Source organism: Lissotriton helveticus, chromosome 6, assembly GCF_964261635.1.
Source record: "Lissotriton helveticus chromosome 6, aLisHel1.1, whole genome shotgun sequence".
Taxonomy (NCBI): Eukaryota; Metazoa; Chordata; class Amphibia; order Caudata; family Salamandridae; genus Lissotriton; species Lissotriton helveticus.
Window position 1 is genome coordinate 1,499,857,234 of NC_136067.1, and position 13,838 is coordinate 1,499,871,071.

Here is a 13,838-nt window from a genome sequence, read left to right on the forward strand (position 1 = left end):
GGCAGCAACCGGGTATTGGGCAGCAACAAAGTATCTCCCCAGACCGAAAAGCGCGTCTCCACCATATACTAAGTAAGTGGTATAAGAACCACTTCAGGAATAGTGAATAGGCCTAGGGCCTAGGGAATCGCTGGGGCTACACAAGACAACCAAAGGTTAGGAAGTAGGAGACCCACAGGAGACGCGTGCAGTGTCTAAACACAGTCGCGAGTTACCATTGACTTATGATGGAGAACGAAGAAGTTACAAAGTTACTGTTTTAGGGCACTTCCGGGTGGACTACGACAAAACCCCTTTAAACTAGGACACTTGGAGAGTCAATACCCACGGGAGCACCGGAGTACTCGAGTTACCTCACCCAGGGAAGCCGGGTGCATAGGTGTCTTTTCGTGTCAGGTTTCGTCGATGCTTTCAATGGAGATCTGCAAAAGAAATGCTGCAGGCGGCCAAAGGAAGAGTGTCCGGGGGGATCCAAGGGTGGATCAAAGAACTGAAGAACCTGAAAGCAGAAGGGACAAAGTCTGGGTCACTAGCCAGTGACCAGGATGGAACCAGGAAGGAACCAGGCGATGTCGCGATGATCTCAGGTGAAGAGGTGAAGTTGTCTCTGCAGCCACAAGGACCAGGAGGTGTCGACGACGACACGTAGCTGGATTCGATCTGTCCCACGAAGGATCTAGTTGACTGCGGTGTCGGTATCTGGATTGGACCCAACAAGCCTTGAAAAACGCAATCCACGCAGGAAGTGAAGATTGACTTCGAGTCAGACCAGCAAGGTCTGGGGAGCTTCTCATTTGCAGGGAAGCTGGAGCAAGCCTGGAGCAACCAGGAAAGCAGTTTGGTTTCAAAGGTTTGTCTTCAGGGGGGTCACTAGCCAACGGGCTAGCAACCGGGAAGACGCGTTGAGCTGAAATGCAAGAGCGGGCCCCACGCGGCACTCGTGGAGTATGGAGGGCTGAGCTTCGGTGCAAATGGCGCTCGGGTCTGGGGCTTCTCATACCCCAATGCACAACTGCGAGGGTGCCTCGGTAGTTGCACGGTTAGCAAAATGCAGGATGTCCAGGGTGTCCGATCCCATGTCTCTCGTGTCCGCCACGGGTCTCAGCTTTGCTGTGGATGTGGGTTGGAGTCAGAGAAGTCTGAGAGTCCAGTTCCTGTGTCGCTGAGTCTTCGGGATCCGTCGGGAGTGTCGACAAAGCAGACCGGCAAGTTACTGGTGGTGTCTGTTTGCACAGGGTGGTCACTCCTTGACCACAAGGGAGATGTCTTCAGTCTTCTAGTCGGAATAGAACGCCGAAGGTCCAAGAGTTTCGTTTCAGAGTTTCGTTCCAGGATAATCTAAAGTCCTGGGGACACAGCACCTATCTTTATACTAGGAAAATGGGCTGGATTACCTACTAGGTCCCTCCTATGGGTGGACCTGAGAAGGGGGTGGCTACACCCCTTTCCCTTTGTCCAGTTTCACGCCAGAGCGGGGCTGGAGTGCCCCAGCAATTGGTTTGAACCGGGCTATGCATGGAGCACCTTGTGTGCCCCAGGCAGTGTCTGGAAAAGCATCTTTCCATTCAACCCACCCTGCCCCAATACACTACAGGCTGTCTGGAGAGGCGACAGGAAACCTATTGTCCAGGCATCCCTTGCTGGAGTTTTCCCCATTTGCAGGAGGTCAGACTCGTGTCTGTGGCAGCAGCATCCATTTTGTGATGCTGAGGCTCTGATTAACTCTAACCGGGTAAAGCAGTAACATACATGTATTTTCCCTCTAGAAGGGTGGAATGCTATCCCCGCTGCCAGAATTGGGGGGGGTAGTATTCCAAAGTGTTTGACACCTTACACGACATGTTTTGATAAAGCCAAACCAAAGTTAGCATTAACCGCGAGGATTATAATGCACTTAAGAGTATTTGGTATGGCTATATCATAGAACAGCTATAAGGACATGGTTCCGAAAGCTGCAGAGGGGCTCAGCTCATGCTAGGGCACCCTCTCACTTAAAACCAAGGACTCTGCCTCCGGGATTGTTAAAGCCTGCCATAGGAGTGACTTATAGGTTACTATGTGTCTATATATAAGGCAGATATAGAGATACTACATCTAAGTAAGGGGTGATTACACCACCTTACCCAAGCTGAGTGATCAGCCTGTGGTGTCAGTTTGGATGGCCAGCCAGGGGTGGCATAATACATGCTGAAGCCCCTGGTAGGCCTTGGATGCACTTATGCCCTGGGTACCTATGGTACACTATACAGGGGCTCACAGAGGTGACCCAATACCCAATAAGGTATGTACCTAAAGTACATAGTATCAATTTAGAGAGAGAACAGCTGGGCAGTGGGTCTGATTAGCAGGCCCACAGCCACACTAAAGTAGAAAAACCAGAAAATCACAGCAAAAAGTGGGAGTGACCATAGGAAGCAGACACTACTCTCCTACATGGTGTTTCCTCATTTGAAGTCCTCTGAAACTCCTGTGTCTGTTGCGTGCTATATAATTCTGAAAATAAATAAAATACAGTAGGCAATGAATACCTTACTGCATTACATGTCCAGCTGAGAGAGCTGATCAGTGCAGATTTTCTAATCCACCCCCTTTAAAAGTAAGACAGCTGACACTACGAAAACTAGAAATGCCCCTGCAACTGTCCAAACACAAGTGTTCCACATGGGACTGGCCTTCACCACCATACAAACAAGCATTAAAAATGCAATAGGTCTCGCCTTTGATTAAGTTAAAGATATTTGCTTTGCTAATTGTAATGAATAGCAAAGCAAATGGCTTTAACTTAATGAAAGGCGAGACCTATTTCATGTTTAATGCTTGTTATACTTTATCAATGGAATGGTTTGGGGGGAAAGAACCGGCTCATGGAGCATGTTTTCTCTCTAGAGATTAGGTGCACGTCGGACTCTGCCCATCTCGTAAAAGCCGTGTCAAGGGAAGTGGGACATACGAGCGTATTTCGTATTACTGCAGGCTATGGAAAATGTAGAAACCACAGGCTCCCGCTGACGGCCTGTGAACACTAGGCTAAGGGAAACGAGGGGATGGGGTACTAGCGGACTTAAAGGGGACAGCCTGTAGGAAGGGGGCATGGGAGCGCACTTCAAAGGCATCTGCTGAAAAGCGCACTATTGCTGGACTGGGCCCCGCCTTAGCTGTGAGATGCTATGTCCTGCAGCGCTCTCTGGCCGGACTGCGCTCCCGTCTGTTGTGCTGCCATGCAGTGTTCTCTGGCCGTGCTGAGCTCCTGTCAGGCCAGAAGTGTTCTGAAGCCTCCCTGGAAGGACTGGGCTCCTGTAAGTCCCGAGGTGCTCTGGAGTGCTCTCTGGAAGGACTGGGCTCCAGACCGCTGTGAGGAGCTTATCCCTGGATCCTCTCCGCTTCACCCAAGTGACCGCCCTCAGCCGTGGGTGACGACAAGACTGGGGGGAAAGAACCGGCTCATGGAGCATGTTTTCTCTCTAGAGATTAAGTGCACGTCGGACTCTGCCCATCTTGTATAAGCCGCGTCAAGGGAAGTGGAACATACAAGTGTATTTCGTATTACTGCAGGCTATGGAAAATGTAGGAACCACAGGCTCCCGCTGACGGCCTGTGAACACTAGGCTGAGGGAAACGAGGGGGTGGGGTACTAGCGGACTTAAAGGGGACAGCCTGTAGGAAGGGGGCATGGGAGCGCACTGGAGGGTTTGGTGACAGACATTAAGGGTTTTTGGGTGGAAAGAGGGCGTGGATAAGGGGCAGAGAGGTAGGTTTGAACCTGTAAGATAGGGTTTAGGAGGCGAGGGTTCTTGCAGACGGACGAAATTACAGTGGGTCTGGATAGAACAAGCGCTCGCTTTGGTGACTCATTTTCTGCCGTCCCACTTAGACGGCCTCGGCCTGACTTCCTTCAGCTACAAAAGGTTTTTTATCTGTGTGGGGCCATCTGTTTCACCCCCTAAAGATAACAAAGCTTTTGCAGCAGAAGGAAGTCAGGGAAGTCTGTCCAAGTGGGACAGACGAAAAAGAGAAAACTGTACGTCACCGCAAGCTCTTTCCCAATGGTCGGCCACCGTTTAGTATAAACGGTGACGCCGGCCAATGGGAAAGAGGGGCGGGGCTTAAGCCCGCTAGAGAAAGTTCCACAGTTCATAAGATCTCGCCCGCAAGAGCAGTCTTAGGCTAGGCTTCGACCTAATAAATGAGGAAGTCAATACAAGAGCTGACAAGCTGAGTTAAAGGGTGCAAGGACAAAAAGAGAAACACCATAATAGAGACACCAGTGCTGATATTACACACAAGTATCTCTACACAAAGCAAGCTGAATGGCAAAAATATTCAGTGTCTAGCAAAATAAATTACTTTGTAAAGGTATGCCAGTCAAAAAAACCCTGATGAGAATCTGCACATGGCCAAAACTATCCATAACCTCCGGGAGAATAATCGAGATGCTAAGTGCGAAGAAGAGATTCACGGACTTTTGGGCGCTATACAGAAACTACAAAACCAGGGTGATGCAACCTAATGCAAAACTAAAGTAGTGTGCCTAGAAATTTCAGCCCTATTTGGCACCAGGGACACTTAATCTCTATGATGGCATGCTCACTTAGGCCACCTTGAACTATCTACACTGTGCTTACCTGCGAGCACTTTAAAAAGAAAATCTAAGTTCTGTGCAGCCCAACTGGAAAGAACTCAAAGATAAAGCATGTTAAAGATATATACTGAGATGATTCTCTAGTACCATGACCCAGGCCAGTCTTTGAGTCCTAGTGAGTAGAATTGCAAGACATCGCTGTGCATTGTGGCATCCTTCATGCAGCTGTTTGATGAATGTGGGCTTGTGCAGGTCTTCTGATCAGCCAGGAGCCAGATGGCTTCTCTTCACACTGGACAGGTCAGCACCTCTTAGGGCAGTACAGCAAGCCTCTTCAGAGGCTATATCTTACCCCAAGTCTTTCAGGAAGTAAGGAAACAATTAGGCAATGCCTCTGGTATACATCACTCAGAACCGGGTCTGCAGAGCCCCCTGAAGTCCATCAAGTAAAAAATCCTTAGCTCAGACGAACAATAATATTAATCGATTGGAGGTACAATTGCTAAATCTAAGCCTATGTACGCTTTTTATTGTTTAAGGTTCAAATCCTCTTCTTGTTAAGAGGAAGTGCCTCCTATCCGTTTTTCTCTGTATTTTAGGGATGTTGATGCTGGTAACTCTCTTCAGTGCACTTGTAAAAGGTTATGAGATCATGAACCATGAGGCAATATATTCTGATTTGGGGCACTTGAGTCGGTAGAAAATTGTGATAATGTAATCATTGTATAGACAATTTTGTAATCTTATAGAAAGCAAAATTATATTTGCTTTTGGTTTTTGGAACTGATATACAATCATCATAATCAATTGCACTGCTTATTCATTTTCTGTTTTAGACGTAGGTTTCATATATCATTTTAAAATTGGGTATGTCTGAATTGATCATCAGAACGAATGTGGGTATAAAAACATATAAACAACACCAAGCTTGGGTATTTTTTGTATGGATGTACAATAAACCATATATCATACCCAGCGCAGATACATGAGACTTCTACTTTGCCATGTTTTGATTATATTTGTGCCTCATCTTGAGACTAATCATCTTCTTTCCATCTTTAGACTGACTCACCATGTTTGTGCTGAAGGAGAAGGATCGACCCGTTGCGCAGATGTTGCAGACCTCTGGCACCTGCCCCCGATGCATCCTCCGATTTTGTGGTGTTGCAACGCAAGCGCAGTATGCTAGTTCATATCAGGTTTCAGAATACATTCCTCGTTTTAAATCAAGGCTGTTGCTGCACTTCCTAGGCTGCTTCCTTTTCATTAGCACACTCATTGATGCAGAATTCCTTTTTCGATGTCTGTAGCGGATGTCTTACAGTGTAAAATGTCTGCAACCAAGCAACAGCATTCATTAGTAGATTTCCACACAACACCAGTACTTTAACTACAGAGAAGAACAGACGTAAACCACGTTTTTTCATTGTCACTGAGTTATTGGCAACATCAGAAAAATCCTCTTTGTACTCCAAGCTGTGAAAGTATTGCTTTTTATTGGCTTTTCCTATAATCAATGCACTTTGGGGTAGAATGGTTACCACAGGAAGTAAATGGGAGCAATTCAAAGATTAGTATACATAGTTCAACTGTTCTTGTTCATTCTCTTGTGCCACATGCCTAGTGTGTGAATTCTATAGAGTACTCCCATATATACATGATATTCATAGACAAAAGTAACTTAAGCTCATTTTCCCAAACCTCTCTGTGTGCTTAATGTAAGTAGTCTATATAGAGGTTGAAAAAAATGAAAACCCTTTGATTCTTTAAAATATTCTATTAATTTTATTTTATGTAATATGTTTTTATACTCCGATTAAATGAAAAACATCCAACCGTCCTGAATTTTCATTGATGTACTTGCACAAGTGTTATTAAGGCCAGATGTATTTAGATGAAAATTAGGTGCTTGCATGTTAGATATGGATTCTCAGAATGTTACAGATTTGTTGGTGGTAACAAAATGTGCGTTTCATTTCCTTAATCGTTCCTCATATTCCCCTTTGTTTGTGCACTTTTACATTTCTACGTGGAATTTACGTGTGTCTATTGTATCCATGCCTTGGCAATATTATGCAAACCTATATCCAATTTGTAAGATCATTCTGAATCATCATATTGTGTGTGAATGGCTTAAACCAATCTCCCTAGTACTGCATAGGATTTAGTTTCAGATCTTCAATCATCATCATCTATCATACTTTATTCGATTTGGATTAAATCATAACAGTTCAAGAAGAAAAACAAACATTGCAGAGCCAGTAATAAGTATACAATATAGTATCTCAGTATACTATGAAATACATTGTAGGGAACACTAACATGGTTATGAGTCTGACTCAATGCTGATACTGATTTGCCTTCTAATACTGATTACATTACTTAAGAAGTTATAGACAGAGAGACAAAGAAACTAATTCTCAAATCTTTGCAGAAAGTACACTACAGTTATACAATTTCTTATATCCTGTTTCCTCAGCAGAGGTTTAATAAAGTGCAAACGTGGAAGTGAATAAAATCGACATAAAAACAGCACTTGTAAGGTGCTCTGCTTTGAAATACTATCGCAGGGACAAGAGTGCATATGTGTAGGTCAGTTTCTACTTTGAGGAAAAGAGACAGGGTGGTGGTGAAAAATCCTTAACCTGAATCTAGTGAGAAGAAATCTCTGGTACCAGGAAGCTACATATGTTAAATAGTATTGATAGACCCAAACCACTTCATCTCTCATATCCAGGTAAGCGGAAACAGATGGAATAGATCTAGCATATTCCTCTTTGTTTGCACACTGTTTCATATGTAGGTGACATTTATATGTGTTTAATGTGTCCATGCATTGGTAATAATATGGAAACCTATATCATATTTGCATACTGAACAAACCATTATGAATTATCCTATTGTGTGTGAGTGGCTTAAACTAATCTCCCTCTCACGGCATAGGATTTGGCTCGGGATCTTCAGTCGTTTCTGGCACCTCACCAAGGGTTGGAACAGTGCTTGAAAGATGAAGTAGAAGCAGATGGCCCACCAAGCAAGAAAATCCGATGTCAGAGCTCAGAAGAAGCGCCCTGTAATGAAAGCAACAGCAACACTGAAACTCCACCAGTGGTGGACAAGAGTATTGTTTTGGAAAACAATCACCAGCAAACCTGCAACGTCTGTTTGGGAATACTTCAAGAGTTTTGTGGGGAGGATTTTGTGAAAAGGGTAAGGTTTCCATTTCCCATATGCCTTCTCAAACCTTTTCAGGATACACATATTTTTCTTGTTAAAAGCTGATTTATTTCTTATTGGTATTTTCTGAGTTTCTTATATTAGTAAGGCATACATAGACAGCTTTAATGCAGTTTGATAAGCATTAAAGTGTCCCGCTAAACATTTTAAACAAGTTGTTTTGCTTTTTGCTGAATCAAGTAGTTGAGCCTGTTGTAATAAATAGGACAAAAACATAACTTGAGTTGAAAAGCAAATTTTGATTGTGCACATTAACAAACATTCTTTTATGCACAACCTTCAACACGAGGTATTCAATTTTCTATGCCTACGCCACAGTATTCTGGGGAATCCTTTTCTTGCGTGTCTAAAGTGGCTAATCCTTCAGCTCCTTTACATTGACTTCAGACCTAGGCCTTTAAAGTACTTGGATTGCCCAAGTGTCAACGGTCTTAGCAGGAAATTTGAATATTCACCGTTTCCCATTACTGGCTTGCATCAGAGATTACACTGACAGACATTAACAATGCTAAACACTTCAGTGAAACCATGGGAATTATTTTATTAATAGTGCTGTCATTTTCATACAAAAAAGTTATTTTTATCTCTACTTGTTTTTCTAAAATCAGGCATAGAGCTTTTTACCCTGCAGTACAGTTTTCTAATGATGCACTGTTCTTTTCTTACTTGCTTATTTAGTTTAGCCAATCCTAATTGTCATTTTTGAGAAATATTGGTCCTTACCATGTGTGTGAGAAGTGCCCCAAAGATATGGAATTGTAGGTGTTTAGCTTATTTTATTTATGAGGTTTGTAACATGTTTGTATTACTTGACATTAAGTGCTCCCAAACATACATTTTCAATGGAGATTTGCGGTGTCTCTGAAAGAGTGGAGTATTTAGGGCTTTCCTACAGGATGTGATGTGAAGCATGAACTGGTTCCACATGGATAGGTATAAATACAGACCATCTATTGAATGAATTTTGTGAGCAAAAGGTTTCTGTTGACATAAAGAATATTTTGCGTTTACATAGCGGAAAAATAGGGACTACTCACCTTACTCACTTCCAAAACAGTAGTTTCGATGTACCATATTCAATGAAATTATAATGAAGTCTTGGCAGTCAGACAATATTGAAGTATACTAAAATTATTTTGGTTCTGCCACCATCAAGGGTGCTATGCATGTTTAAAGTAAATTAGTTATTTGGTAATTCTATGCTATTAAACGGTGTGAACAATTGTAATCGATGTCATATCTTAACATGGCGACAGAAACATGAAAGTTCTTCCCAAGTTTTAATGACGGTGTAATGTCTTAGCTTTTCTGCAGATTCCTTGCCAGTCTTCAAACGCCTTTTCTGTAGAGCTGTGCTCCTTTGTGTATAACCTGTGGGGTGGATGAAGGCTGACACTGAATGTTTTTTTCAAGCAAGGGTTCTTTTACAGTCTTGCATGGTAGTGTTTAGATTCTATGTCACATTGATTGTTGGGAAAAGCAATACAGAATTATATCAAAGTGAGCTAAGCAATTTTTTTTTTTTTATTTGGCTTTTACCAGTTATTCAGGTATGCAAGAGGGGGCACTGCTTTTAGGTGGTTAGAATGTTATGAAAAAGTTGTTGACTTTAACAGCCTCTACTTCTTTTTTTTTTTTTAGTAGCTTATATTGGCAATTTTGACAGAAAGATACATACAATATGTTGCAAATAGTAAACCATTGTGTCTTGTTCACAAACAGAAACAATTACAATAATCCAAATGTGAATACCATTGTGTATCAAGGATGCCTTTGTATAGAAAGAAAAAGAAAAAACGACTTTTGGAACAGTAAACAACTGATAAGTGATAAACCTTGAGAAGGGTGGAGGGGGAAGTAAAAAGAAGCAGGAGAAACAAGCATTGGAAATGCAATAGGGCTCGCATTAGGAAAGTTTGAGCTATTGGTCTTATAAATGAATTTTTTTTATTTATGTGTTATTTTTTAAAATAGCTAAATTAATAGCTTTGTCATTTACAATGCCAAAAGTTATAACTTTCGCAAATGTGACACCTATAGCCTTTGTAATGCAACATGTTTTGTATTTACGTGATTTAGATGTATTGATATTACAAATAACAATGGCTTTTAATTTTTTTTAATAATTAATACTTAAATAATTTATTTAATTTGTAATGGAAATAGCTTAAACTTTTGTAAATAACTTTTGTGAAGATTATGTTCAGTGTTTTTTATTGTGATGAAAATCCAAGAACAGAAGTGAAATATTAACATCTTTTTGTGATTTGTAATAAAGCGTGAAAGCTTGAAAACCGCTTGAAACATTGAAAGAACATATTTGAACCAGTGATGCTGTGGTTGCGCTGAGTGATGCTGTGGTTGCGCTGAGTGATGCTGTGGTTGCGCTGAGTGATGCTGTGGTTAGGCTGAGTGATGCTGTGGTTGCGCTGAGTGATGCTGTGGTTGCGCTGAGTGATGCTGTGGTTGCGCTGAGTGATGCTGTGGTGGCGCTGAGTGATGCTGTGTTGGTGCTGAGTGGTGCTGAGTGGTGCTGTGGTGGTGCTGAGTGGTGCTGTGGTGGTGCTGAGTGATGCTGTGGTGATGCTGTGGTGGTGCTGAGTGATACTGGGGTGGTGCTGAGTGATGCTGGGGTGGTGCTGAGTGGTGCTGTGGTGGTGCTGAGTGATGCTGTGGTGGTGCTGAGTGATGCTGTGGTGCTGAGTGATGCTGTGGTGGTGCTGAGTGATGCTGTGGTGGTGCTGAGTGATGCTGTGGTGGTGCTGAGTGATGCTGTGGTTGCGCTGAGTGATGCTGTGGTTGCGCTGAGTGAGGCTGTGGTTGCGCTGAGTGAGGCTGTGGTTGCGCTGAGTGAGGCTGTGGTTGCGCTGAGTGATGCTGTGGTTGCGCTGAGTGATGCTGTGGTTGCGCTGAGTGATGCTGTGGTTGCGCTGAGTGATGCTGTGGTTGCGCTGAGTGATGCTGTGGTTGCGCTGAGTGATGCTGTGGTTGCGCTGAGTAATGCTGTGGTTGCGCTGAGTGATGCTGTGATGGTGCTGAGTGATGCTGGGGTGGCACTGAGTGATGCTCGGGTGGCGCTGAGTGATAATGTGGTGGTGCTGAGTGATAATGTGGTGTTGCGCTAAGTGATGATGTGGTGATGATGAGTGGTGCTGTGGTGGTGCTGAGCGATGCTTGGGTGATGCTGAGTGATGATGTGGTGATGGTGAGTGGTGCTGAGTGATCATGGGGTGGTGCTGAGTGTTGCTGTCGTGGCGATGAGTAATACTGTGGCGTCCAGTGATGCTGTAGTGGCGCATAGTGATGTTGTGGTGCCCCTGAGTGATGCTGAGGGAAGGGCTAAGGATGGATATACTCTAAGAGTCACATAGGAATGGTAGAGAGTACAAAGGTCTACTGCATATACTAGTGATTAGAGTTATCTCTATATACATAGGGAGGGATACGGATGGATATACTCTAAGAGTCACATAGGAATGGTAGAGAGAGTACAAAGGTCTACTGCATATACTAGTGATTAGAGTTATCTCTATATACATATGGAAGGGATATGAATGGATATACTTTGAGAGTCACATAGGAGTGGTAGAGAGTGCAAAGGTCTACTGCATATACTAGTGATTAGAGTTATCTCTATATACAGAAAAGTTCCATTAGGTGTGGTCGGAGGGGAGATGCAGTCGGAGGGAGGATGCAGTCACAGCACCAAGGGAGGGACAGAGAAGGGCAGGAAAGTGAGACAAACGAGAGAGGGAAGCAGATAGTAATGAGTAAGACAGCGAGGAGTGTGTCAGAGGCAACAGGAGAGACAATAGAAAGGTCGCTAGGGCAGGGGGGGAGGCCAGAGGTCGCTAAAATTGCGGAGGAGAAAGGTAGAAGAAGAAGCGAGTCGTAAAAAGAAAATGAAAATGGCAGGGAGCACAAAGGTCCAAGTCCGAAAGTCCAGGACATACGGGGGGAGAAAGGCAGTCCTCAGGAAAGTCACAGCCTCATCGTCATGAGGAGCTGGGGCAGAGAAGTTTGAACTGGAGACCCAGGGGTCAGGGAAGAAAGACCACAGGCGCTAAGGCAGCTGTTCGCAGAACAGGAGGCAGCAAAGTCAAAACAAAGTTTAAAGGGAAGGCGATAGCTATTATATTATTATTATTATTATATTTAATTTTTTTGAGCGCGCAGCTACCCGAAGGTTTCCCGGCGCTAAAAACAACAAGAGGGGAGTGAGCCAGCAGAATAGTGATTTATTGGTTAAATAACCAAGTTTTAAGATCCCTGCGGAACTTTAAGTAGCAAGGTTCAATCCGAAGCGATAAAGGGAGAGAGTTCCACAGGGACGGGGCCAGAAAAGCAAAGGAGCGACCTCCCATTCTGGCTCTCCTGATCCTGGGAATCTGAAGCTTGTGTTGGTTGGACGATCGAAGGGTGCGAGAAGGAGAATAAGAATGAATTAAAGATCTCAAATAGTGTGGTGCTTTACCGGTGTTAATTTTGTGCACAAAGCAGAGTGCCTTAAACTTGGAACGGCTGTCAATACGAAGCCAATGAAGGCTGCGTAAAGAAGAGGAAGTGGAAGACTTGTTGGGTAGTTTGCATAGCAGACGGACCGCCATGTTCTGGACCGTCTGTAATTTGCGGACTACCTCTTTGCCGGCCCCCAGGAAAAGAACATTACCATAGTCCAGGCTAGATAGATGATGGCTAGATGAGTGAGAGAACAACATTGTTTTGTGCTAAAGGTTACATTCTCTCAACAGCTAACTGAAGCGATGTTATGTCCACCTTGCAGTAGTCTCAAAGCACTTTGGATGATATACATAGAAGGAGACAATTAATGATGTTGTGAACCACGGCTTTAGCAACAAAAGCAGGATTGGGGTTCATTTTGGGCCTCCTATGTCTGCAGCTCAGCAGACAAAAGTTATTAATTAACGTAAAAAAGGAATATAGGGTCAATATAAGAGCAAGCAGGAGCACGGAATAACGAAAGGTGCGCAAATAGAAAAGAGAAAGAAGGAAGGAATATTGAATGGAAGAGTGAGTGAGTGAGTAAAAGGATGAGTGGGTGGGTAGATGGACGAGTGGGTGAAAGGATGAGAAAAAGGATAGGTCGATGGACAGGATGGCAGAATGAGAGGATGATGGCTGAATGGATGGGTGAGTAAATGAATAGGTGGGTGGATAGGTGAAAGGATTGCAGAGTAAAGGGATAGATAGATGGATGGATGGATGGATAGTTTGATGGACAGGTAAATGATGGGACAATAAAGGGACGGAAGGGTGAGCGAAAAAATGAAAGAATGGATGGCAGAGTATTTGGATGAGTGAATGGATGATTGATAGCAGAATGGAGGGGTGGATGGCAGACTGTATTAATGGCAGAGTGATTGGATGGATTATAATGGATGGATGGCAGAGTAGATGGATGGATGTAGATTAAATGATGGATGAAAGAATGAATGGATAACTGTATGCAAAGGTGAAATGGTGGATATCAGTGAGCGAATGGAAGGGTGAAAATGTGATATAAATAAATCTATGCTTCAATGGTAAAGAACAGTTTATGCACCCAGTTGTCTCCTGCACATTACTTCATGTCTACATTTAATGCATGCATTGGATTCATGCACTTACTGCCTTTATGCACATGTTCGCTGATGCACACACTGGTTTCTTTCATGGCTGCGCGCTGCCATAAGCACACGTTTTTTTATATAGGCCCACTGCTTTCTCGCACAAAAGTCGTTTATGTACACTTCGTTCAGGCTCACAATTGTTTCATGAGAGCAGAGCACTTGTTTAGTGCTCACTGTTCATGCACAAGCACTTCATAGTAGCGAACAATTTTCTTTGTCCCATTCACAGTCCTGGAGCAAACACGACGACTTTCATTTACAAACTGCTTTCATGTACATGTTCCTTTAATGCTCTCCCCGTGAGCTATATTTAAAAATGACTGGATACCCAGGGAAAATAAACGTGTATCCGATCATAAAAATGACATATATGCACTATTTATAAAAGCCTT

General features: G+C 43.5%; 1 protein-coding gene across 3 annotated transcripts in view; it reads left to right on the top strand.

The window, feature by feature from the left end:
• The window catches only part of PUS10 (pseudouridine synthase 10), a 268,922-nt gene that overhangs the window by 30,769 nt on the left and 224,315 nt on the right, over nucleotides 1-13,838 (top strand). For 2 of the 3 annotated variants that reach the window (XM_078649298.1, XM_078649297.1), the window contains exons 2-3: nucleotides 5,642-5,778; nucleotides 7,523-7,789. In XM_078649298.1, coding sequence (XP_078505424.1) covers nucleotides 5,653-5,778; nucleotides 7,523-7,789 — 393 coding nt within the window. In that variant the 5' untranslated portion in view covers nucleotides 5,642-5,652. The remainder of the gene's footprint in view (nucleotides 1-5,641; nucleotides 5,779-7,522; nucleotides 7,790-13,838) is intronic. The other variant, XM_078649299.1, reaches the window with a different exon arrangement.